The sequence below is a fragment of the Tenrec ecaudatus genome, chromosome 10 (assembly GCF_050624435.1).
Source record: "Tenrec ecaudatus isolate mTenEca1 chromosome 10, mTenEca1.hap1, whole genome shotgun sequence".
Lineage (NCBI taxonomy): Eukaryota > Metazoa > Chordata > Mammalia > Afrosoricida > Tenrecidae > Tenrec > Tenrec ecaudatus.
Window position 1 is genome coordinate 62,358,549 of NC_134539.1, and position 26,832 is coordinate 62,385,380.

Below are 26,832 nucleotides of genomic sequence, written 5' to 3' on the forward strand. Positions count from 1 at the left end.
CTCAGACAATCTTGCATCGCTTGCTGGAATCCAGATTTGTCCTTTGTCAGCATCAACAGTTTAATTTGATGTTTTCACTCCTGAGTAAGCACCGAGTATTACATTTAAACCCCTCGTGAGAGAAGAACGCTTCCTTTTCATCAGCAAATGTACCTCAATGTCAGTCTACCTTTTATTCTCAATGAATAATAAATATTTCATTTAATGTGCTTAGGAATATATTTTTCAAGCATCTCAGACATTTTCACTCAAAAACAAAACTCTCAAGATATGTTGTCTTTTTCTAAATGTGATGCAGACCAAAAGGAGTTAAATTTTACGCTAAAGTACATAAGTTAACACACCCCTTGAAAGGAACAAGGCTTTTTCTTATAACTGCAACTGCAATGTCTCACTGACCTGGCAGGTTATAAAGCCCGAATCAGGGGCATCCAGGCTACAAAATGAAAGGCTTTGTTTTCTATGTATTTTAATGACATGCCGCAGGAGTCAATAGTGAAAATTATCCTCCTTAAAAAGACAGGAGCCACACAAACCTTATGCTTTAGGGGAAAGATGGGAGGATGCAAATGGGCTTAAAATATGCCTCTCTGAGGCAGTCTCCCACATGATTGGGCTCTGCCAGGAAGCAACGTCTGCTTGTTGCCGGGCACCCACTCTCTCCGGCTACAGGAGGGCTCAGGGCAGTGCTAAAACAGCTTTCCTCCAGCCCACATTTCAGAAATAGCTTCCCAAAATATAATCTTATTTCACTTTGTTGGCCTTTTCCAAGTCTTCATGTCCCCCAGAATGTTCAAGAGCAAAAGGACTAGATTTTAATAATGTACAATACATATCCCATTTTGCAATTTTAATCCATTTTTACCAACCAGAGGTAGTCTGGAGATCCTGTCCACAGAGTCTTTGTGCAAACAGTAAGAACTCCCGCTTACTGGAGAAACTGTTTGAGTACCTTCACATAGACTCATTTCCTCATTTATTTCACCTGGGTACTATCTCCAGTTTTTAGATGAAAAACACTAAGTTCAGAACAGTGAAGAAGCCTACCTAAAGTCACACAGCTAGGAATCTGCTAACCCGTAACAGGTTAGCAGCCTGCCTTTAGATCTACAAAGTGAAAAGTCTTCTAGTGCACAGAATGACTATCCAGCTAATCTGACCAACGTCATAAAAGAACATCAAGCTTTAGGTTGTGAGAAGGCCGCCACCCACCCCCACCCCGCACCTTGTTTTAATCAGGTCCAATTCTGGAACAAGAGCAAGTAAAGATGAACTTGTTAACCTCATCCTCTCTGAAGTAGGGTTTAAAGCAAAAACACGTAGTTTAACACTTTGAGCATTTCATCTGAAAAGTACTGGCACAGGCTTTATTAGTGGCACACTAAGAACTAAACTCAAAAGTCAGAGCAGATTCCACGACAAAACATCACCGCAAAAATAAAAACAATAGGCCTTTTACATGAATTCAATACCCCCCTATTTTACATAGAAGATATGGTGTATGCATATTCAAGAACAAAGGCCATCTCTAATTAGAATAGCTTAAGACTTGGCAAGAGCTGACTATATTACATTCCTCGTAACAACATTTTAGAAGTAAATATTTTCTCATTTCTTAACATAATGGCACCATCTATTGGCTTAGTATCACCTTTGTACCAGGAAACAAGACACACAATGCTACTTTCATGGAGTTTTGATTCCCAATTGTTTTACTCCTGGCATACCACAGCAGCATACATTTTAACATGTAAAATACATGCAATGGACATTTTAACGTTTCTAAAACATATTCTCATTATATTAATCAAAACAGAACTGCTAGGAAAATCTCAATACAACAAACTGTACACAGAGAATGCATCGACACTAAAATTATGGAAATGCCGTAGGCCAAGCCATCTATGTGTTACAAAGATTTTTAATGTGCATATTCTCTCACTCATTTCCCATGGGACAGGTCTTCTAACCACCCACTGTTTTATCAATAAACCAACACTCATAATGACACAGCTAATACATGTTGAGCCAAGATTCAAACCCAATTTGACTCTGAAGACCCAGCTCTTCCCACTAAATCACACTGTCTCCACATAAAGCCCAGTACAGAGGTGACTTAGCACATTCTCATGCCACAGGGTATGCCACGATCCTGGCCACCCTGGAGCACCCCAAATCAACATTCCTTCACTCTTTTTAGAAACACGGGATGTGAAGTTCAGCAATGCTAGGTGACGAGAGTCTGGTCAAGCAGAGCTGGGGCTAAAGGCAGGGTTTCCATCTTTTTCCTAGTGTCTGCAGTGTTCCTCAGACAGTATACAAAAGCCCGCTCTGCGGATCACTTTGGTTGGATGGACAAAGCTCCCAAAGGTGTGGGGACTTCCAGACCAGCCAACACCTCCCTTCCACAGACCCTGAGACACAGAGAGCAGTGTAACAGATCCAACCCAGTGCTCAAGGAGAGCCTCTCATAGGGAGCCTCCCATACACACAGCCCAGACTAGTTCAGGAAATAGAATGTTCAATAAGACAAGGGGCTAAAAAAGTCCAAATGTCCTCTGAGAAGGCTTTTTATATAGGCCTAAACTAAATACCCCCGCTACTGGATTCATACCTAATTTAAAGATTGAAAACATGGAAGAACCATTTGGCATCTTGCAAAGTACTAATTTGATACTGTATGAGATAACTTTGAAATTTTAATCATATTTTATTAAAGTGGCTACAAAAAGTTGTACTTTAGTGTAAAAACTGAGAGAAAATGGCAAGTCTAAAATCCCTACCGCTAGTCCTAGGTTCCAGTTTAATTCTAACCTTCTTTAGCTCACCAGGGGAAGCACTCAGAGTGTCCTGAATCTTTTTAATTGCTAAGGGATCCTGAAAACTGGGATTCAGAAGATGCATTCCAGTAATTAGGAAATTGTATAACTAGTTTACCTAGAGACAGAATTTTACCTAGGTGGCCCTGGCAGTGACCCCAAATCTTCCCTAATGATGCATACCAGAGTTTAACTTAGTATTCCTAAATTATCCAAGGGCCTCGTTTCCAGAAATGCCATGCCTGAAATTTTATTCATGTTAATTCGCCATGTGAATAAATGGGCAAAAATAAAAATTTTATATACTTTGCCAATGCTGCTACAAGGAAAACTGCCAAACTAATAGCAAATGATGGTCCCCAAGCTTCTTCTCACACTTCAGTTTGCCTAACAAAGAAAGGCTGGCAAGTTAGAAGAATAAGCTAATTAATCTGAGAATTAAAAGAAGCCACATTTTGTCTGTAAAAATATAACTGATACTCTTTTCCCTTTCTTAATAAAGAAACCTCAAAGAATCTACCCAGTTTTCAACAATCACACTCAATCACTATACTCTCTTCTATATAATTTGTTTTAAAAGAAGCCAAAGGAGCTTTCTTCTTTTGTGAGAAAGGTCCCTCACAGGAGTAGCACAGTCAAGGGAGGGAAGGCACTGAGACTGGATTAGCATCCCAGCTCACCACCTTCAAGGCCCTGTGACCTCGGCAAGCAGCCTCTCACAGCCTGTTTCCTCACGTGTACGATGGGGATGAGAGTATCCGCCGCACGAGGTTGTGGCATCAGAGTCGCAAGGTGCTGGGCACATATTGCTATCTTTATTATTAACCCCTGTCTACAGAGGTTTGGGGACAAACGCTGTATAAGGGCTCTATCACAAGGAATTCAATACATCCATGACCCAAGTAATCCCTTAACACCGTAGTTCTCAACCCCTCTGGGGGTCAAATGACCTTTCACAGGGGTCACCCAATTCATAACAGTAGCGAAATTAGTCATGAAGTAGCAACGAAAATAATTTTATGGTTGGGGGAGTCACCACAACATGAAGAATTGTATGAAAGGGCCGATGTATTAGGAAGGTTGAGAACCACTGACTTAAAGGGAAGCCCTTACAGTCTCCTGGACCCATCCTCAATGGAACATCCAGTGGTGGCAGTGAGTTAGAGAGGAACAAAGCAGGGCAGGGGTCTTCTATGTAAATTAAGAGTACTCTTCAGGCACACAGCTGGTTGCCAGTACAGAACCATGGGTAGACAAAATTTAGACACCCTTGTCTTAGGGGTAATTTGTAGCTTCAAGAACTTACTGTCAAATCATAAGGGTTGGACGATGTAAGATATGGAAAAAATAATCTATAATTTATCAAGGGTTCGTGAAGGAGGGCAGGTGGGGGAGGAAAGGAGAAGAAATGGGAAGCTGATATCAGGGGCTCAAGTGGGAAGAGAATGCTTTGAAAATGATGATGGTGGCATATGTGCAAATGTGCTTGACAAATTGTGATTTAAGAGATCTAAGGACCCCCAATAAAAATATTTTTAAAAAATAATGGAGACTGGAGGGGGATTAATTACAAAGTTTTGCTTTTACTTCTAATTTAAAAACTCACCATTGAACTAAACTATGAGAATTCAGATGAAACACTAATTTTCTCACTTAAGCTACACTGATGGAAAGTCTCAGTCCCATGGGTTCGCCATAAATTGGAAATGACTTGCTGGGAACAGATTTGGTTTTGCGTTTTCCATTCTTTCCATAGTTTGAGGTTTGGTTTGTAGCTCAAAAACTAAAAGAAATGCTCTCCCGACACAACTGCTGAAGCCAAAGTGGGTGAACAAGTAAATGTGGTGAAGAAAGCCGATGGTGCCCGGTTATCAAAAGAGATAGTGACTGGGGGGTCTTAAAGGCTTGAAGATAAACAAGCGGCCATCTAGCTCAGAAGCAACAAAGCCCACATGGAAGAATACACCAGCCTGTGATATCGAGTGGTCCCAAGGGATCAGTTACCAGGCATCAAAGAACAAAAAAATCATATCATTGGCTGCACACCTCCATGATAGGATCGCTGAAGACAAATGGGTGCATAAGCAAATGTGGCGAAGAAAGCCGATGGTGCCCGGCTATCAAAAGAGATAGTGTCTGGGATCTTAAAGGCTTGAAGGTGAACAAGCGGCCATCTAGCTCAGAAGCAATAAAGCCCACATGGAAGAAGCACACCAGCCAGTGCGGTCACGAGGTGCCAAAGGGACCAGGTATAAGGCATCATGCACACACAAAAAGAGATATATATATATGTATGTATGTATATATATATATACACACACACACACACACCATATTAATGAAGGGGGAAGTGCAGAGTGGAGACCAAGTGTCGGCCAATGGAGATCCCCCCATAGAGGGGTTTAGGAGAGGAGATGGGTCAGTCAGGATGCGAGGTAGTACCGATGAAGAACACAGCTTTCCCCCAGATCCTGGATGCTTCCTCCCCGCAACTACCATGATCCGAATTCTACCTTGCAGGGCTGGATAGGGCAGAGGTTGTACACTAGTACATATGGGGGCTAGAGGTAGAGGGAATCCAGGGTGGATGATACCTTCAGGACCAAGGGTGTGAGGGACGATGCTGGGAGAGTGGAGGGTGAGTGGGTTGGAAAGGGGGAACTGATTACAAGGATCCACATGTGACCTCTTCCCTGGGAGAGGGACAGCAGAGAAGGGGGGAAGGGAGACTCCGGATAGGGCAAGATATGACAAAATAACGAGGTATAAATTACCAAGGGCACATGAGGGAGGGGGGGCGGGGAGGGAGGGCAAAAAAAAAAAGAGGACCTGATGCAAAGGGCTTAAGTGGAGAGCAAATGCTTTGAGAATGATTGGGGCAGGGAATGTGCGGATGTGCTTTATACAATTGATGTATGTACATGTATGGATTGTGATGAGTTGTATGAGCCCCTAATAAAATGTTTTTTAAAAATTAATGACAAGAAAAAAAAGGTTAAATGTGAAATTGTCTAAATAAAAAAGAAATATGTATTCGGTTATTAAAATAAACAAAAACTAAAAGAAATGAATTAAGATAAAAACCTCCCCGGAGATGTAAAACTGGAAATGGGTAAGTGGTGATGGTAAAACCACACAGTGAACCTAATTAAATGCCACTCAATTACCAACTGGTAAAACAGCAGCAGCAACAACAGCTAGCGACATGATGGCACTCTGCAAGTTCTCTCTCGGTATCACGCTCCCAGCCCCTCACGGAAGGAAGAAAAAGAAAACATTGGAAGAAACACAACAAAAACTCCAAAGCCACAGTGTTCAGTCATTTTGAAGAAAGCCAGTCCTGAACCACCACCACCTCGGGAGAGCCGTCCGTCTGCCAGCCACTCAAAAATGAACAATGGCCACGAGAGACTAAACAGTGACAAGCACAAAGCCCCAGGCAATACAAAAACTGCTACTTTACACTCTCCCGTAAAGGGTTTCTCTTCACAAAGCCCCTGAATTGGAAAGAAACAAAAAAATTAAAAGCATGTTGTCCTGCAGTGGTGAATGTTTGTTTGTTTGTTTGTTTAATTTCCTTTGATGCTATAAAGCTGTTCCAGTAAAAACTGCCTTTACCAAGGATAGAAAACATACATACTGAGCAGTCAAAAATCTGCAAAAACTAAATGCCCATGAGGAATTTGTACAAATAGCTTTGCTGTTCAGAAGGCCTGTCTGATGTCATCATGAGAGGGCATCTGTGAAACAATAAAGCACAGCAGTTGTGCTGTATGGGGACGTGCTGGGTGCCAAGGTTCAAATCCCAATTTGGACACTTATGAGTAGTGGGCTAATAATTATTACAGCTCTCTAAACTGAGGTTTCTCTACAATGAAACAGCATCATGTGCACAGAATTTTAACTGAAAATGAGATCATGGCAGGTACACCCTCTCTGACAGAGTCACTCCATACATATGCTTCAAATTTAAAATATGATTGAACATTTTTAATAATAAAGGACCTGCCACATAATCCATACAATGTGTTGTGCTATTCTCCTATTGCTAAACTGAAGCCACACAAATGAAATGCAATCCTAGCCAAGGCTTTCCCAGGAGTACAGAAACAATCAAGAGCAGCTGAGGTTTCCAACATGAAGCTTCAAACATTCTTTGGCACAAGCATGTTAGAAAAATCAGAATATTAATTTACTTAGTAACCTATTCATGGGAGGCTTTCCACTCTTGTAAAGTTACTGTCTCAGAAACCCACAGGGGCAGTTCTGCCCTGACCTATAGGGATGATATGACCCAGAATCCACTCGAGTTTGAGTGGAAATGCAGTGAGTTTGAGTTTTTCTGAACCCAATCATCAAGTCACATAGGACTCTGTCAGACTCGGGATAAAAAGAAGACCTAAGACCTACTCTCAGGGATCCCAAAATATTGGGGAAGAAGGACAAAGACTGAGCACAGAGACTATGATTGGAATCAGTGCCAGTCTGCTAACTCAGCTTGGGGCTGTCTCCAAGGAGTAGCTTCTGGGCTAGATAAGAAGCACTTCAGACAGGTATATATTCCTCAAAGAAGACCTCTTGACATTCCATGATGCACACCTTCCCGACTTGATCGCTGAAGACAAAGTGAGTGCATAAGCAAATGTGGTGAAGAAAGCTGATAGTGCCCAGCTATCAAAAGATATAGCGTCTGGGGTCTTAAAGACTTGAAGGTAAACAAGCGGCCATCAAGCTCAGAAGCAACAAAGCCCACATGGAAGAAGCACCCCATCCTGTGTGACCACGAGGGGTCAAAGGGATCAGGTATCAGGCATCAAAGAACGAAAAATCATATTATTGTAAATAAGGGTGAGTGCAGAGTGGAGACCCAAAGCCCAGCTGTAGGCAACTGGACACCCCCTTACTGAAGGGTTGTGGGGAGGAGATGAGCCGGTCAGGTTGCAGGGTAGCAACGATGAAACATACAACTTTCCTCTAATTCTTAAATGCTTCCTCCCCCCCACTATCATGATCCCAATTCTACCTTACAAATCTGGCTAGATCAGAGGATGTACATTGGTACAGATAGGAACTGGAAACACAGGGAATCCGGGACAGATGATCCCTTCAGGACCAGTGGTGAGAGTGGCAATACTTGGAGGGTGGAGGGAGGGAGGGGTAGAGAGAGGGAACAGATTATAAGGATCTACATATAACCTCATCCCTGGGGGATGGACAACAGCAAAGTGGGTGAAGGAAGATGTCGGATAGAGTAAGATATGACAAAATATTAATAATTTATAAATTATCAAGGGTCGTGAAGGAGGGGGAAGGGGGAGGGATGGGGAAAATTAGGAGCTGATAGCAAGGGCTCAAGTAGAAAGCAAATGTTTTGAGAATGATGGTGGCAACAAATGTACAAATGTGCTTGACACGATGTATGTATGTACTGTGATAAGAATTGTACAAGGCCCCAATAAAATGATTTTAAAAAAACAAGGCCTCTTGGGGGAGGGGCAAGGGTACACATGAAGGTGGAACAGGAATTAAGTCTAGAAAAAAGTCTAGAGTCCAACTAAGGGAAGGCGGGTCAGCTAGAGGTGTTTCTGCAACCCAGCAGCCAAGCACCACCAAGGTAAACTGATGCCAGACACAGGTGTGGTCTGAAGGCTGGCTGGTTCCTTTGCCTGCTCTCTGCCATGACAATGGTCACCTCTACATCTCCAGACCCAGCCACACCCCGCCTCTTCCCCAAAGCCGTTACGACTGCTCTAACAGGTAAATTTACCCTCCTCGTTCCCTAGCCGGAAACTACCTGAGAAGACCCTCCAGGACAAAAGCAAAAGCACTCAGCTACTTCATCTGGACTCTGGCTTCTTTCCAGCCGTGCCCAGCTCATGTTTGAAACTCCCCTGCCATTCCTTAGTCCCACCATGGCTTTGCTTCTGCTGCAGAATACTTCACCCCAACACCCTCCCCTCCCCACTCCACCTCACCCCACCCACCTCATCCAACCAGCAAAGGCTGGCCTTTCTATTCCTTGGTCACTCAGATCCCATCACCACAGGGCCAGAAATAAATGTTCCTGAGGTGGGGGGGATCATCCTGACAAAATCTTACTTATCACTGTGAAGTCTTCCCATTTTCTCCTAGCAGCATGACTAAATGGTCTGGTATAGGTGAGGCTGCTCGAGAAAGGCATTCTCATTCCTGCTGGTGGGCGTGTAAACCAGTGCCATTTCTGGAGGGCCATCGGGCAGTAACTCTCAGAAGGTAAAAGGCTGCGCACCATCAACTGTCAGTCTTTGGGGCTGCCAGACATTTGCTTCCTTCCTTCCTGTCTGGAGAAAGCTGGCCTTCCCAGTCGAAAGCACCCACTGCCCCATAAGGAGTCCTCTAGCAGTAAGACACAGCAGGAGGCTGCCAGCCGGGAGCCGCAGGGCAGCCGAGTGCAGCAGCGTGACCGGAGAAGGGTCCTCCCGCACTCGGCGGCTGCAACGGCCTGTTTTCCCGAAGAACCTTAGACAAGTTTGATCAATACAGCCTCAGTTAAGTATTTTTGGAAGGGAAGGTAATTATTGAATGGATGAGTGTGTATTCACATAGCAATCTCTGAAGGAAAATCACACACACACATACACAAAACCTCTACAGTAGTTATTATGGGAAAGGGACATGGAAGAGATACATTTTTCATCTCATACTTTGTCCTGCTTAAGTGTCTGAGCAGGTCCACAAGTTAACTTGCATTAGAAAATGTTTTAGAGTCACTTGTTTAGTAAGGACTCCTTAAATACCTGCCCATCCACACATCCCTTCCTGTTACTCTCTATTACTGTTCTTTCTTCTAGAGCACTAAGTGCTTTTGTTACAATTTGTGTAGTTTGTGCATTTAATACCCAGTTCCCTGCCTCACTGCCCAGGACCCTCTAACCTCTGAGGACAGGTGCTGTGTTGAGCACGGCGCTCCCAGCACCCAGTAGATGCTAAGTGAACTGTGATAGATGAAAGCACCCGATTCTTGTTTAGAGACTCTGTTCAGACGAAGTGGTTCTCTTCCTGAGCCCCCTCAGCCTCCATGCCTCTTGTCAGCTTCTACAGTTGTCTCCCCATTAGACAAGAGTATCTTAAGGGCATGGCCTTCCTAGGCATTGCCACCTTTGGAACCTGCTGCAGTGCCTTTATAGGAGGCGTCCAGCAAGTGTGTAACAGATGAATGGACAGATGACCTAATAAAACTTCAAAGTAGTAATTTACTCATATATTACAAGAGGAGATGAAGCACTTCCTGACGGAAATTAAAGACAGCAGCTTTGAGACAGACTACACCTCAACATCAAGAAAACAAAAATCCTCACAAGTGGATCAGTAATATCACTGTGATAAACACAGGAAAGATTGGAGTTGTCAAGGATTTTATCGTACTTGAATCCACAATCAATGCTCATGGTAGCAGCAGTCAAGAAATCAAATGGCATATTATGTTGGGCTAATACACTGCTAAAGACTTCTTTAAAATGTTCGAGAGCAAAGGTGCCCCTCTGAAGACACACTGCAAGTGACCAAAGCTGTGCGGTTTCCAACTGTCTTGGGAGCACGTGAAAGCTGGACACAGACATGGCAGACAGAAGAACTGAATGACGTCTGTGAAGAGACGGACTATGAACAAAGCTGTCTCTCAACAAGTACAGTCAGAAGGCGCCTCAGAAGCGAGGGCACCACAACTTGTCTCAGACTCCGGCCGGCGCGCTATCAAGCGGGACTGGTCCCTGGGAAAGGGCATCATGCTTAGTAGAGCGTCACCAAAACAGAGGGAATGACACCTTCACAACAGTCCAAACACAGTCACAAGTACGTTCTTCTGCTGACACGGGTCACGACGAGTTAAAACTACTCAATGGCATCAACAAAACAACAACATAAAAAAAAAATCAGACACCATTTTACATCAGTCTCGTTCTTACTGATAGCAAAACTAGAATGTGTAGTCTAAGTAGTTCCTAACGAGAGATGCCCTAGATATTCAGAGAGCTATGGACCCACTCTGGATTCAAACGAGAAATTTAGCAGAAAGGATAGAATTTGAAAATCTCAATTTTTCTCAATGGGCCGAAGAGGGTGTCATTAAAAAGAATACTCTTATCTAGCAGCTAGAGAGTTAAAACAATATTAAAAAATAAAACTCACTGCCTTCGAGTCCACTCCAACTCACAGTGACCCTCAGGGACAGAAGAACTGCCGGAGACTGTAACTGAGATGGGAATAGAAAGCCTCATCTTTCTCCCAGGCAGCGGTTTCAATCTGCTGACTTTGTGGTTAGCTGCCTAACTCATCACCAGAAGGCCAGGTGGACTCAAATGAGCAGCTCCTCTACGATAGGCAGGCATGAGACCAGATGCTTTACAGTGCTAACAACCACCTAAGATGAGAAACCGATGGTCACAGAGATCAAGTAGTGAAGCAAGCCCAGAGCAGTCTAGCTCAAAAGCCCACCCTTTAGTTTACCTGGCTCTTCCACTCACGTTTCTTTCACAAGACCCGCCCTAAGTTTTCTATTTAATACTGTGCCTGCATCCACCCCACTTTCCACCCTCCACTCCCTAGCCCCTTACCCTGCAATCATTCCTTCTAACTTTTCGTTAGAACTGGACATTTTTGAGGTAACTAAACATTCATATGTACAATGCACATGTAAGAAATAATACAAAAAATTTTAAATAAAAGAACTACTAATATAAAGAGGTCCCCTATTCACACCCAATGATAAAATCCTGTTTGGGGTATAATATCACCACGCTCCTCTTTTCCTCTTAATATGTATCACTCTCTAACACATTATAAATACTGTGTGTTGTCAGCTGCAAGCTCATGCTCCCCCCTCCCCCACACACAGTGAAATACAATGCTGCCCAGTCGTGTACCATCACATCACTACGATCAACTGGGGATTGGACTACTGGGTTCCACTGGCTCATTTTTTAAAGTAGATCAGGTGGTCCTTCTTTCAAAATATTTATTATAGTTGTAGTACCTATCTACTGCCACAAAATTATAATCTCCTCTTAAGCAAGAATTTGGATCTGTGTTTTGTTCACTGGTATATCCTCCAAACCTGGACTAGAGCCTAATACACAGTACGCCTTCTATAAATTCCTTATAGCTGAATGAATTGAAGCACCACCTCCTCTAACCGGGCCAGTTCTTTGTCTGAGGAGGCCATTTGCATAAATACGATTGTGAAACAACAGGGAAATAGTTACACTCACCCATGGTGACATAAGGCAATTTATCAGTAGATCCATGAGGATAGATGCTGTAGAGGTGAGGTCCAGTAACATCGACTCCTCCTAAAACTAGGGCTGCACCAATGTAACCTTGATACCTGCAACCAGAGTGTGCATAAGGTGAAAACAAGTCACGCTGCATCGGTGTAACTCAACCAAAGCTGCATGACAATCAGAAGTTAAAAAACTTCTTAAACTAAGACTGTGTCATCAGGAAGTTATTGTTTTGATGAAAACATTTAGGAACAGAACCTAATTCCTTATTTGTTTCACCTAACCCTTCTAAGTTATCTTGAAAAGAGCAATTTTCACACTATAGAAAAGATTAGAACATTAAACACATGCACAGTGCCTCGGAAACAAAGTTCAGAGCCAAATTTGGTTCACTCCGAAATTAGCAGCACCACAGGCGAGTTACTTTAAAGATTACTAATGAAGGGAGATCAAATAATCAGCCTCATCATAACCTTACAGGAAAGCGCTTATGCCAAAACTTTTCCTTTGAATAAATCCTCAAAAGTATAATCACGGAAAACGAGCAGCTAATATTAAGGGCTCAAGTGGAAGGCAAATGTTTTGAGAATGATGATGGCAACAAATGTACAAATGCGCTTGACACAATGGATGGATGTATGGATTGTGATAAGAGTTGTACGAGCCCCTATAAGATTATTTTTTTAAAGTATAATCACAAGCATGAGTTCATACTGAGTTTAAAAACTATTTTTATCATTCAGAGGAATGATCAAAGACTCCACGATGCCTGTTAACCCACAGCTACTGCCCACACGACAAAGCTTTGCCTCTTCAGAAATATGGCAGCAAGCACCCTATACCGCCCCTAACTTCTCTTTCACTGAGCATGCATTTGTTCCCTTGGGCCTTACTGATTTTCTTTTTCTACAGATTCCTTTCCCTATATTTGGTTCAATTTTTTACCATTTGAATTGCCATGCTAGATACCAAAAATAATTAAAAACAAAAATCAATACACAGTCATCGCCTCATAGCAATGTTACATACAGCTTATAAGGCTGTACATCTTCGTGGGGACAGATAGCCTCATCTTTCTCCTGAGGAGTAGCTGGTGGGTTTGAACTGCTAATCTTGAAGTGAGCACACAGAGCCACAAGGGCTCCTTATGTCAAAACAAAACAACTCACTGCCCTCAAGTCGATGCCTCCCATAGCAAGCTGATAGGACAAGGTAGAACTGTAATTTTTAAGAGAGTGCAAAACTCCTCTCTCTCGAGGAGCAAATGGTGGTTATGGACTGGCAATCTGTAGGACAGCCTACCTTGCAACCACTATGCCATGAGGGCTCCTTGGACAAGGTGGGAGTCCTTAGCGCTTTAAAAAAATGAACAGGAAAAGTTATAATACACCAGGATTCTATTCTGAGAGACTTACAAATAGGAGAACTTACATATAAAGTCTGAAAAACAGAAAAGGGGGTGAAGAGATACGTCGGACAGGACAAGATATGACAAAATAATAATTTATAAATTATGAAGGGCTCATGAGGGAGGAGGGAGCGGGGAGGGAAGGGGAAAAAAGAGGACCTTATGCAAAGGGCTTAAGTGGAGAGCAAATGCTTTGAAAATGATGAGGGCAATGAATGTACAGATGTGCTTTACACAATTGATGTATGTATGGATTGTGATAAGAGTTGTATGAGTCCATAATAAAATGTTTAAAAAAAAAAGACTAGAGACGACCAGCTGAAGGTTCATGGGTTTTAAGTGCTTGTGGCTCACGGAAGATTAAGTGAGGATTTCCTTGCAATGAGTAGAAAAATTCCCTCTGTCCCTTGTCACAAGTTTAAAACCTCACAGCTTGTATGATGTAACCATTTGGGGTCCACTTTTAACTTGGACTGTAACTCCTTCATGCAATAAACTGAAAAGAGCCATGCTGTCTAGTCTTGAAGTCCCTCATTGAAACAGGTCGAGCAGTAGGCGCCTGGCAGTGCCCAGTCTGACACAAAACAATAGCATATTTCAGCCAAGCGCAGAGCCCCGAGTTCTCAGATGGCTATGTCTGGCCAGAAACTCCCCTGCCCTCAGGAAATGGCATCCACCACCTAGACAGCCGCCCCCGCCCCCCACCCCGTGGGAGGAAGGGATGAGGCAGCTGTGCCACTAGCGGGACGCTTTGGTAGCAAGAGAAAGATCCCCTGGTGTTGTGGCCAACCCGACAAGGGGGTGGGCCTTTGGAGATCAGCCCCTTCCCTCCGGTACAGTGATAGGGCTTTTGGCTTTGCCACCAAGGTCTTGGTTCTTTTTGACCAGACATATCCTAGCAAGGGGGTGTCCAGAGATCATTAGACTGTGAGGCCAATCTTCGATCCGCGCTAAACTTTTGACAAGGGAACACATTGCACACGGACGTAGCTAGCTGGAGCACTCGCCACTCCACCCCACAGCTGCCCGGTGCCACGTGAAGTCACAACTGGTCCCGCCCCCTTCAGTTTTCATGTGATGTGATGTATTTAAACTTATTTAAATAAAACTTGTTTGCAGAAAAAAAAAACACTAGATTCCAAAAGATTTATGATGTCTGTATTTAAGTGGAAGGAATGCTGGTGGTACCGTGGGGAAAACATTGCACAGCGAACCACAAGGTTGGCAGTTCAAACCCGCCTATCACTCCGTAGGAGAGAAGGCTGGCTGCCTGCCCCACCTACAAAGATTGTTACAGTCTCAGAAACCCTACAACACAGTTCTCTGGCTGTAAAATGTATGAAGGTGTTGCCTCAGAAAGGACAGAGAAGCTCATTTCTTTTATCCAATCCTCTTTTCTCACAAATTCACACTAGGAAATGAGTCCCTTAGAGGGGAAAAAGGCACAGTAACAGCAGGCACAAGTACACTGTACTTTTTCAGACTCTGCATCTGATGGGGCTTTGTACCCAGCAGAATGTGCCTTGGTCGTACAACCGTTAGAGGTCAACTGCTAACGGAAGGGCAGCAGCTCCGACCCAGTGGCTCTGCAGGGACTCTAGAGGTGGGAAGCTGCTTCTGTGTAGAAAACCCTATGGAGCTTTTCTATGCTGTGTGTGGGGTCACTGTGACTCAGAATCCACTGGACAGTGTGTGCAGACCTATCCGTACACAGGCTTGCACACACAATCTCTCAGACCACTTGTTAGGTCTTTTCCTACATCTTGTTTCTGTACTCATTTACTCCTCAAAAGTCAAAAGAGGGAAAGAAACTATGACCCCCATTCTACTGAGGAAAATAATGAGGCTTAGAAAGGTGAGGTGAATTGTACATGATTACACACCTGTAAACGCTACAGAGAAGACTTGAACCAGTTTATGAAACACGACAGTTTGTTTATTAACACCACTCTCATTTGAGGCAACTCACCAAAAATGCCAGAAAACATAATCATAAACTTCCTGATTTGATTTTCTCAAATTTCCCCTCAAAACTGATTTAAATCTAACCTTTACACTACAGATTATATAAACACGGAAAAAGACAGAATTTAGAACTCCCAATAGATTCTAAACAGATTAAAGAAATGTTGTCATTTAGCTAAAAACTTCAATATTCCAAGGAAACTTAAAATAGTCTAGTTGCAAGTATTACAGGTTTTAAAATGGTTTTAAATGCAATGCACCATATGAGCCACCAGAGGGAGCTTTGTATTTAAAGTCAAAATCCACAAATGCCTTCAGAAATCTGTAAAAAATGCTTTTAGCAAGTTCTTCAGAATTGACTGGATGGTGATGAGTTTTGTTTTCTTTTGTTACTTTGTTTTGCTCTGTCTTGTTTTTGTGCATGTTATTATCTCCACAGGTCTGTCTAAATAAGATGAGTTGGATGAACAATCTAGAAATCAATGGGACCAAGGGTGGGGGGGGGGGCGTGAGAGAGGGGGAGGTGGGAAGGGAAGCAGTGGTGTTAACAAACCCAGGGACAAGGGAACAAGTGATCCAAATTGGTGGTAAGGAGGGTGCAGGAGGCCTGGTAGGGCGTGACCAAGGGTAATGTAACCGAGAAGAATCACTGAAACCCAAATGAAGGCTGAACATGATAGTGGGACAAGAGGAAAGTCAAAGGAAATAGAGGAAAGAGCTAGGAGGCAAAGGACATTTATAGGTCTAAATAAAGGCATGTACATATGTAAATATATTTATATATGAGGATGGGGAAATAGCTCTATGTGCATATATGTATAGGTTTAGTATTAACGTAGCAGATGGACATTGGGCCTCAATGCAAGAATACTTTGTTCTATTAAACTGGCATTCCATGATGCTCACCTTCCCGACACAATCGCTAAAGACAAAAGCTGGTGAATAAGCAAATGTGAAGAAAGCTGATAGAGCTGGGCTATCAAAAGATAGAGCGTCTGGGGTTTGAAGGTAAACAAGCGGCCATCTAGCTCAGAAGCAACAAAGCCCACATGGAAGAAGCACACCAGCCTGTGTGATCACGAGGTGTCAAAGGGATGATGTATCAGGCATCAAAGAACAAAAAAATCAACATTGTGAATGAGGGGGAGTGTGGAGTGGGGACCCAAAGCCCATCTGTAGGCAACTGGACATCCCCTTACAAAAGGGTCACAGGGAGGAGACGAGCCAGTTAGGGTGCAGTGTAGCAACATTGAAACATATAACTTTCCTCTAGTTCCTAAATGCTTCCTCTCTCCCCCTCCCGACCCCAATCATGATCCCAATTCTACCCTACAAATCTGGCTAGACCAGAGGATGTAGTCTGGTACAGATAGGAACTGGAAACACAGGGAATCCAGGGCAGATGATCCCTTCAGGACCAGTGGTGAGAGTGGCAAAACTGGGAGGTTAACGTGGAAAGGGGGAACCAATTATAGGGATCTACCTATAACCTCCTCCCTGGGGGACGGACAACAGAAAAGTGGGTGAAAGGAGATGTCAGACAGTGTAAGATATGACAAAATAATAATTTGTAAATTAACAAGGGTTCATGAGGGAGTGGGGAACGAGGAGGGAGGAAAGAAAATGAGGAGCTGATGCCAGGGGCTTAAGTGGAGAGCAAATGTTTGGAGAATGATGAGGGCAATGAATGTGCTTTACAAAATTGATGTATGTATGGATTTTTATAAGAGTTGTATGAGCCCCCAAAAAAATGATTATTAAAAAATTTATTTTTGAAATAAAATGTATTTTTGTAAATGCTTTTTCCTTAGCTTCTAGGCTTCTTTTTTTTTTTTTAATCTACTAAGATGTAAGAAAAACGCACTATAGGAACCCCCATCCTGAAACCTTACCTGAATAGCATTTGCTTCAACATGCGATTGGCTGTCACCACTCTGGGAAGGCGGCCAGTGGAAAGGGAATGGAGTTCCAAGTTGGAAGAAATGAGCTGGGTTGTCATGTCTGTGTCTGCGGCTGTCCCAGCACCACAACAACTGAAGAAAAAAAATCAGTAGAAACTTACCCAAAATTTTACCAACCATAAAACACAAACAGAACTGGAGCTTTGGGGCTAACTCCCATGAAGCTCAGGTACACAAAAATGCTTCAAGGGACTGTTAGCCGTAGTGAACAATTTTACAATAAGTATTAAAATGAAATTACTCATCTATTTATACCAAGGTACATTCTTCGTGGCTCCAAGACCATTTCAAATCATTCATTTCTATGCTTTAACAGAGCATGCATTTTACTAATCCTAGAAGTGAATCCAAACTTTACAGTTTATCCCTTGAAATCTTGAAGTTTATGGAGCCCTAATGGCACAACAGTTAAGCATTCAGCGGGTGGCCCAGACCCCGGCGCTTGAACCCCCAGCAGCTCCATGTGGAAAAGACCTGGCGCTCTGCTCTTGGCACGAGCCAAAGTAGAAAATGCTTGCACAGTGTGCTGTACCAGAGGTCTGTCACATGCAATGAGCATCCTTGTGAAACAAAGTAAAAAAGGCAAGCTGAGCGAGATTGTGCAAGGTCTCAAATGCCATGCTGCATTGTTTTACTGTATTCAGAAAGCAGGCTGGAAAAATACAGTCTCTTGAAAAGGTTTGAAAAGACATGACGGGGCATAATGAGATCTGCAGTCTATAGAATTTAGTGTGGCAGAGCAGTAAGAAGAGACCAAGAGAGACGAGTGAGTAACAATATGACTCTGGTGGCGTAATGGCTGCCCGGCGGGATGCTAAAGGCAAGAGCAGCAGTTCAGAATCATCAGCTGTTTTCCACGGGGCTTTCTACTCCTGCAAAAACTTAACATCAAAAACCATAGGGACAGTTCTACCTTCGCCTCTAAGAGTTGTCAAAGGTTGAAATCGACTCCATGGCAGTGAGTTCTGGTGACTGTTAGGGGGTTGCTGGACTCAGGCTTTCCCAGCAGACAGAATAGGAGGAAGTGGATTCAAGAAGATAAGCCACCAGTTGAATTAAGCCTGGAGTAGAGGACTTAAGGATGCCAAGCTTAGGTGATCATGTAGATGGGAATTTCAATGAGAAAAAGCAAACACGGGATGACTATTAAGTTCTAGTAAATAAGGTAGGAAGTTCCATTTCAACACCATTAGGTTTCTACTTACTTAAAGAGTATACCAAGACAACCTTGCAAGACAGTTCTACTCTGTAACACAGGGTCACTAAGAGTTGTGAGCAACTCAATGGTTTCAAAGATATTTGAAAATACATGAACTATTCAAAGTAATCAACACTTACTAAATGTTAGGAGATATGAAGTGTATTTTTGAACAGTTCTTGTCAGCAACCACCATTCCTTCAGTCGCCCTTGTATCTGCTCCCAGAACTATGCCATCCTATTAAAACAAGAAATTTTTTTAAAAGGTTTGAAACCATTTTAGACATCTAAACCACAGCTCTTCAGTTTAGGAAAAAAATGATGTTGGCCATTCCCTGCTCCTCTAACACCACATCCCCAAACATTTCTCCCACTAAAAATACGTTGCTACATTTTTAGAGTTCAAGAAAAAGATTACGCAATAAACATTACTAGTTGAAGCCTGAGTAAATAATAGGAATGTCCAACCTCATTTTTTAAAACGAGGCTGAGAGATTCGGTAAATTCCTTTTAAATCACCAAGCTAATCTAGAGAAAAACTGAATGAAGACCCAGAAATAGTTCCATTTAAAGCGCCCCCTCTATTGATGTCTTTTATGTGCTACTTGGAACAAGTCATCATTCTCTTTTTTGATTTTTACAACAATTGAAGGCATAAGCTGCGAATATCATTTGCTTGGTGAGGACAGGGTGCCTATGAGAAGACACTACCTGCCCAAAGTTGGAAGCAGCACATTACCAAACGAAATGATCTAACCCCCAATGCTCTGTTCTCTCATTAGATCATACTGCTTCCTACAGCGGTAACTGAAACAAATATGCCACTTTCCCTCCTACCAATAACTCTACAATGAGAGAATATGAATCTAATGAACCTGGGAAATCAGCTAACGTGGCAGGGCGAGGCGCAGGAGACTCAGCAGTCTAGTTCCTGTTGCCAACCCAGTCCTTTCTGTCCCAGCTTACCTTGTAGACCACCCCCGCGATGGTCGTGCCTGTTTTCCGGGCTGCTGGAAGCTTGTACCCCTTCTTCGTAAACTCGGCTTCCAAAACGGCATTCCTGAGGGCAAGAGAAGACAGTGCTGACGAGCAGGGCCGAGCTGGGGGGGGCAAGAGTAGCACTTCTTGAGGGGGGGAGGGGTTTCTCAGAAAAACTATTTGCTTTCACGACCACCTTATTTCCTGAACCTTCTGAAATTTGGAGTATCGTCCGCGACCTTCTAACTTTTGTTGTTCAGATTAAAGTGCCCCAGAGAACGGCTGCGATTCGCCTAGGGAGGCCACACGAGAAACGCACGTTCAGGGCCCACATTCCCCTGAGTCACACAAACCGCGAGCCACCGGCGCCGCGTGTCCATCTCCCGGTTAGAATTCCCAAACGAGGCCGCAGCCCGCTCCAACCCGGCTCTAGACTCCCACTCCCGGCCCGGTCCGGCCCCGCGCAAGCCCGCACCTGCGGCAGTTTTCAAAAGAAAAGCCTCCAACCGGCCGCTCATACACCGACACAGCTGCCATCTTCCTGAGAAAGCACTTCCGGGCCGAGGGCGGGGACTAACAAAAAGAATCAAGCGCTTCCGGCGCCGCCGGCAGCCACCGCGCTAAAGAAGTCCAGGCAAACTCCACGCCAGGGCAACTGACCATAGAGTTACGAATTCCTAGAGGAGCCCAGTGATCACTGTTGAATATCGCCCCCTTACGGCCGGAGCCGTGAAAAGGGCTTGTCCAACCAAGGTCGACAGACTGGAGACCAGGTTGCCAGCCACCCAGGCCAGACTTATTTTTACCAGTAATTCGGCTCTGCTGGGCAGCGGAGAAAGCCTGCGTTCCGAAAGCCAACATAACCAAGTTTCAGACCCTACTACCTCCTGGCATTGGGCAAGTCGACCAATTCTGAATTTCAAAAGGTGTTGAACATCACAAAGTCATCAGGAGCATGCGAATCCAACGTGCAATAAACTGCCACCTCACACATGCTAACCAGAAAAAACTAACTCTGCCAAAGTAGTAAATTCTGACTCATGAGGATCTCATGTACTTCAGAGTAGAACGGTCATCAATGAGACTTTCCATTTAAAAGAACTGCCAAGAAGTGGATTCCAACTCATAGCAAACCCTTACAGGATTTCCATGACTGTAAAGCTTATGACAAGAAGACAGCTTCATCTTTCCCCAGAAGAACTTGAGTCACCAACCCTATGGTTAACGGCCAATGTTTGTTCCACAGCCAATAGAGCTTATCAATTCCAACCCACTACCACACAGCAGATTTCAACCGATAGCAACCCTAAAAAGGGTTAAGGCTTACAGGATCAGATAGCCTCATTTTTCTCCCATGGAATGATTGGTGGGTTTTAACCACCAACCTACTAGTCACCAGCCCAACATTACCAGATAGTACCACAACTGTTATTGATAAATAACATAGAGTCATCTCTGACCCATAGCAACCCTGTGCACAAGAGAATGAAACACTACCTGGTCCTGCACCATCCTTACAATTGGTCCTACACCTGAACCCATACTTGCAGCCCCAGTGTCAATCCATCTCCTCAAGGGCCTTCCTCTCCTTCGCTGCCCTTCCACTTTACCAAACGTGATGTCCTTCTCAAGGGACTGATCTCTCCTGCCAATGTGTAAGTACATTAGTCCAAAGACAAAGTGTTGCCGTCCTAGCCTCCAAGGAGCACTCTGGCTGTTATATTTCTCTGGCACCACAATTCAAATGCATTGAATCTTCTACGTTCTTCCTTATTCAATGTCCAACTTTCATATGCATGTGAAGCAGTTGAAAGTTATCATGGCTTGGGTCAGGTACACTTTAGTCCTCAAAGTAAAGTTCTTGCTTTTCAATACTCTAAAAAGAGTATTGTGCAGCTTTTGTGCAGATTTACCTAATGCATCTCGTCTTTTGATCTCTTGACTGCTGCTTCTATGAGCATTGATTGTGGATCTAAGCAAGACAAAATCCTTGATAACTTCAATCTTTTCTCCATTTATCATGATGTTACCTATTGGTACAGTTATAAGGATTTGGGTCTTCTTTACTGTAGTTACATAATCTGTTATCAATTTGAGACTATTATGAGTGAAGGGGTGGAGTTTAGCCTGTCAATGAGGTCGCAGCTTGATGACCTCATTTGGAGGCACTAAGGAGATAAACATCTCGCTGGAGGTGGGACACAGGCTTACTCCCAGGGAGACATTTGGGCTGACAAGACACATGGAGCTACACAAGAGCCCCGGAACTGTTGGAACCACATAGAGACCCCTGCCAGCACTGAGATGCTTACACTGCCACTGGATCCACAAGACTTTCTATCCACTGGCCTGTGACCTTCCTGAATTCGGCATCATCGCATGTGTTTTGTGAGTCTGAAGAAGAATATCTAGATTATCTAGGACTTAGGGACTTGATCTGGACTGGGCTGGGATGTTTTCTTAATGCACAATTGCTTGTTGATATAAAGTTTTTCCTATACATATCTGAGTCTCCCTGGATTTGTTGCTCTAGTCTACCCAGACGAACACATTTACATTGAGCTGTAGTCCATACTGAAGGCTGCAATCCTGGATCTTCTTCAACAAGTGCTTCAAGCATCCCTCAATTTCTGCAAGCAGGGTTATATCATTGGCCTACCACAGGTTGTTAATGAGCCTTCTGCCAATCCCGATACCACATTCTTCTTCATATAAGTCAGCTTCTCTGATTATTTGGTCAGGGTACAAATTGAACAAGTATGGTGAGAGGATACAACCCTGACGCACATCTTTCCTGATTTTAAAACATGCGGTACCCCTTGTGCCAACAGAACAAGGGAATACTCTACACAATTAGGATAGCCATCATCCCAAACCAAACACCTATGGCTATCCAGGATGTCAGGGGCATTGGAAGCCTCGCACACCCGTTTCTGGTGGCAGTGGCAAAAGACAAAAATGCTCTGGAAAGCAATGTGATAGTGTCGCTGAAAGTTAAATACAGAGTTAACCCACGACCCAACAATTCCATTCCTAGCTATATACACAAAAGAAAACCTAAGTCCGCACAAAAACTCACACACAAATGTTCATAGCAGCATTATTCATAATCTCCAAATGGTGGAAACAATCCCAATATCCAGCAATTCATGAACTGATAAAGCATGGTATATCCATTCAATGGAATATTATTCACCCATACAAAAGAATAAGATGCTGATACATGCAACCATGTGAGTGAACCTTAAAAACATATGCTGCATGACAAATGCCAGACGGCCACATTATTCAAAGCTGTGTATATGACATCTCCGTAGCAGACAAATCTATAGCGACAGAAAGTAGGTTAGTGGTTCTTGAAACCGGGTAGTGAAATGGGCAGTGGCTGTTTAATGGGTACCGGGTTTCTTTTTGGAGTGATGAGAATGTTCTGGAGTTACATAATGGTGGTTCTTGGCAGGTTGAATACCACCCTATGCTTTTACAGATCTTCAAGTTGACATGAAATCATTAACTACCGCAGAAGGGAAAGGCAGTAGGCACTAAGGAAGAGTCAGCACAAAAAGACCCAGGCAAAGGAAGATCCTGGGAATAGTAACAGCGCTCACCTCGCCTGCCTTAACAAACGAGTGGACACAGGAGCGGTAAATATGATTAGATACGCAATCCTGCAATACCAGTAACAACAATAACCTACGAGGGATGCGTGGAGATGAAAACTAAGCACATATGGAAAGGCGAGTGGGATCACACCCAGGAATAAATGTAGGCTTGATAGAAGACAGACGGTGCTCTTTTTTTAAGGATCACCAGCTTGCTTTTGCTTTCTTTCTTTCTTTCTTTCTTTCTTTCTTTTTCAACTTGTTACACTTCAATTAACCATAAATTTTATTGGCTGTCTAAATACTGTCAAGTTACCTACCAATTTCATTATAGTTTATATATATTTTTAAATCATTTTATTGGGTGCTTGTACAACTCATCACAATCCACACATCCATCCATTGTGTCAAGCACATTTGTGCATTTGTTGCCATCATCATTCTCAAAACATTTGCTTTCTACTTGAGCCCTTGGTATCAGCTCCTCATTTTTCTCCTTCCTCACCACCCCCCTCACGAATCCTTGATAATTTATAAATTATTATTTTGTCATGTCTTACACTGCCCAACATCTCCCTTCACCCACTTTTCTGTTGTCCATCCCCCAAGGAGGGGGTTATATGTAGATCCTTGCAATCCGTTCTCCCTTTCTATCCAACCTTCCCCTTTCCCTCCTGATATCACTACTCTCATTATTGGTACTGAAGGATTTATCTGTCCTGGATTCCCTGTGTTTCCAGTTCCCATCTGTACCAGTGTACATCCTCTGGTCTAGCCGGATTTGTAAGGTAGAATTGGGATCATGATAATGGGGGTGGGGAGCAGCATTTAGGAACTAGAGGAAGGTTTTATGTTTCATTGTTGCTACACAGCACCCTGACTGGCATATCGCCTCCCCATGACCCTTATGTAATGGGGTGTCCAGTTGCCTACAGATGGGCATTGGGTCCCCACTCTGCACTCCCCATCATTCACAATGATATGATATGATTTTTTGTTCTTTGATGCCTGATACCTCATCCCTTCAACACCTCATGATCACATAGGCTGGTGTGCATCTTCCATGTGGGCTTTGTTGCTCGTGAGCTAGATGGCTGCTTGTTTATCTTCAAGCCTTTAAGACCCCAGATGCTATATCTTTTGATAGCCGGGCTCCATCATCTTTCTTCAGCACATTTGCTTATACACCCACTTTGTCTTCAGCAATCGTGTTGGGAAGGTGAGTGAAGTTGTTATTTTATTGTGCCAACCTGGCCGATAAACACATGTGGGATTAATTGAAGGGTGGAGGGATAAATGGCTCAGTGAGTCTCACCTTTTGAATTCTCGGGTCTCTTGCTTTCTGATGGTGCAGCTGCCTTAGCCAGTTCCCTGCTTTAGCTGGCAAGGCTCACTTCCTGCAAGACATCCCTGAGGAGAAGCTACATGGACCTACCCCGATGCAGCCCTGGGTGCTGGAGCAGCCGTGTGGAGACCCCTGCCAGCGCTGAGATGTTTATACATTGGCTTTCCTCCTGCAGTCAGCATCATTGCATGTGTTTTGTGAGATGGAGGAAGGCTTTGTGGATTGGTGTTGGACATATGGGTTAATGTTGGACTTGTGGGTTTGGGCAGCACTGGGTTGGGATGTTTTCTTGATATGCACCTAACCTTTATATAAAACTCTCTCTTATACATGAGTTTTTGTGGATTTGTTTCTCTACATTACCCAGACTAACACTGAGCATCATGGAATGCCAGTTTAATACTAAACCTATAAAAATCTACACATAGATATATTTCCCCATAGTCATATATAAATATATTTATGTAAGTACATGCTTCTATTTAGACCTCCATAAATGCCCTTTGCCTCCTAGTCCTTTCCTCTATTTCCTTTTACTTTCCTCTTGTCCCACTATTATGCTCAGCCTCCATTTGGGTTTCAGTAATTCCTCTCAGTTACATTGCCCTTGATCAAGCCCTACCAGGTCTCCTACACCCTCCTCGCCTTCAATTTTGGATCATTTATTGTTCCCTTGTCCCTAGGTTTGTTAACACCCACTTCCTTTCCCCCACCTCCCCATCTCCTATGTCCCCCCTACCAATTGGTTCCATTGTTTTCTCCTACAGTTGTTTATCCAACCTATCTTATCTAGATAGACCTGCAGAGATATTAATATGCACAAAAAACAAGACAGAGCAAAACAAAGCAACAAAAGAAAACAAAACAACAATGAAAAAAATGAAGAAAAGCCTGAAAATCAGTCAAGGTCTGTTTGTTGACCTCTAGGAGTGTTTTCCAGTTGAGTCTGGTGGGGTGCCATGCCCTGGCCCCAAAGTCTATGTTTGATATTCCCTGGGAACTTCGTTGCTCTGCTACCCTTGCTGTTCTGTTGCACGCCCTTGGTATCTTGCCTCAGTGTGGTGGGGTCAGGTCCGGTGCAATTGCCGCACTGTGTCTCCAGTGTTCTCCCCGTAGCGCTATTGGCCAGTGAGGGATGGCATGTCCATAGTAAGACTGGCCCTCTGCTCCTCTCTGTGCATCGGCTGCTCTGAGCGGGGATATCGTCCTCAAGACTTGGTGGGCCAGGATGTGCTCCACTCTCTCTTCCTCCCCCTTCATTTGCTCCCGTGTGCTCTGATCAGACAGGTCCCTCTCCCTGAGCTGCAGCTGCACTGCTGTCCTCTGAAGTAAATTCTTCTGCAGGGAGGGGGGCTGTCCATGTAGTTGGGGTTGGGGCCGGCCCCGCAGACCGAGAGAGGGTATTCTTCACGGAGGATATGTCTACATACGTATTTGTATGTGCTGCTGACAGCCGCATGAACGTAGACATAATCAAACACCTCGAGCGAATGACCATAATCCTAGGGGACATCTAGGTCCACTGGCACAATGCAGTCCACAAAGACAATGTTCTCCATCCGACCTTGGCAAGCAGGGACATCATCGTAAACAACCAGAGAGCCGCCATGTAAGGTGCCACTATGGGTCCCTCCTCATCCAGAGGAAAGAAGAGTGAAGAGACATAGAAACATTTCATCAAAAAATACCTAATGGGTTAAATGAATCTCAACCCCTGATGACCGACACTGATGACTCTGAGAGGGTCACAACAGAAGGTTTTGAATAGAGGGGGAGAAAAGTGTGGAATAAAACTAAAGTCATTAAAAAGGACCAGGCTTTGTGATCAGCTATAAATCAGTAGCATTCCCAAAAATATGGCCCATCGTCATCCATTAAGCCTGACATTGAAGCCACTTACTGCGCTCAACCTGGGGTTGACCTATAGACAGGCCTATGCAGGGAGCCAGAGCATCAGGGTGGGCTGGATCAGTACACAGCCGGCACAGGGGGGCACTAGGGCAACATTCTCCCCAAGACAACGTTCACAAGGCAGAAAGGGACGGTAGAAAAGGGTACACGAAAAGAAACAGGAAATATCTGCATGCGTTCACTGTCAGAAAGCCAAATGGACATGAATTGTGGAATGGAAAGCCAAGCTGTTCCACAAACCTTCAGCAAAATTGTGATTTCAAGAGCTAAAAAATTAAAAGCATGTGACATCTAAAAATAAAAAATACATGTATGTGTGTGTGTATGTGTGTGTAGATTTAAACCAAAACTCACCGCCATTCAGTCAATTCCAACTCATAGCAACCCT

At 43.7% G+C, this 26,832-nt stretch overlaps 1 protein-coding gene across 1 annotated transcript in view; it reads right to left on the reverse strand.

The window, feature by feature from the left end:
* PSMB7 (proteasome 20S subunit beta 7) overlaps positions 1–20,201 on the reverse strand; it is a 63,340-nt gene extending 43,139 nt beyond the window's left edge. The window contains exons 1-5 of the mRNA XM_075560482.1: positions 20,062–20,201; positions 19,575–19,668; positions 18,749–18,846; positions 17,342–17,482; positions 12,065–12,180 (exon numbers count right to left, since the gene is read on the reverse strand). Coding sequence (XP_075416597.1) covers positions 12,065–12,180; positions 17,342–17,482; positions 18,749–18,846; positions 19,575–19,668; positions 20,062–20,123 — 511 coding nt within the window. The 5' untranslated portion in view covers positions 20,124–20,201. The remainder of the gene's footprint in view (positions 1–12,064; positions 12,181–17,341; positions 17,483–18,748; positions 18,847–19,574; positions 19,669–20,061) is intronic.
* Positions 20,202–26,832: the final 6,631 nt, after the last annotated feature.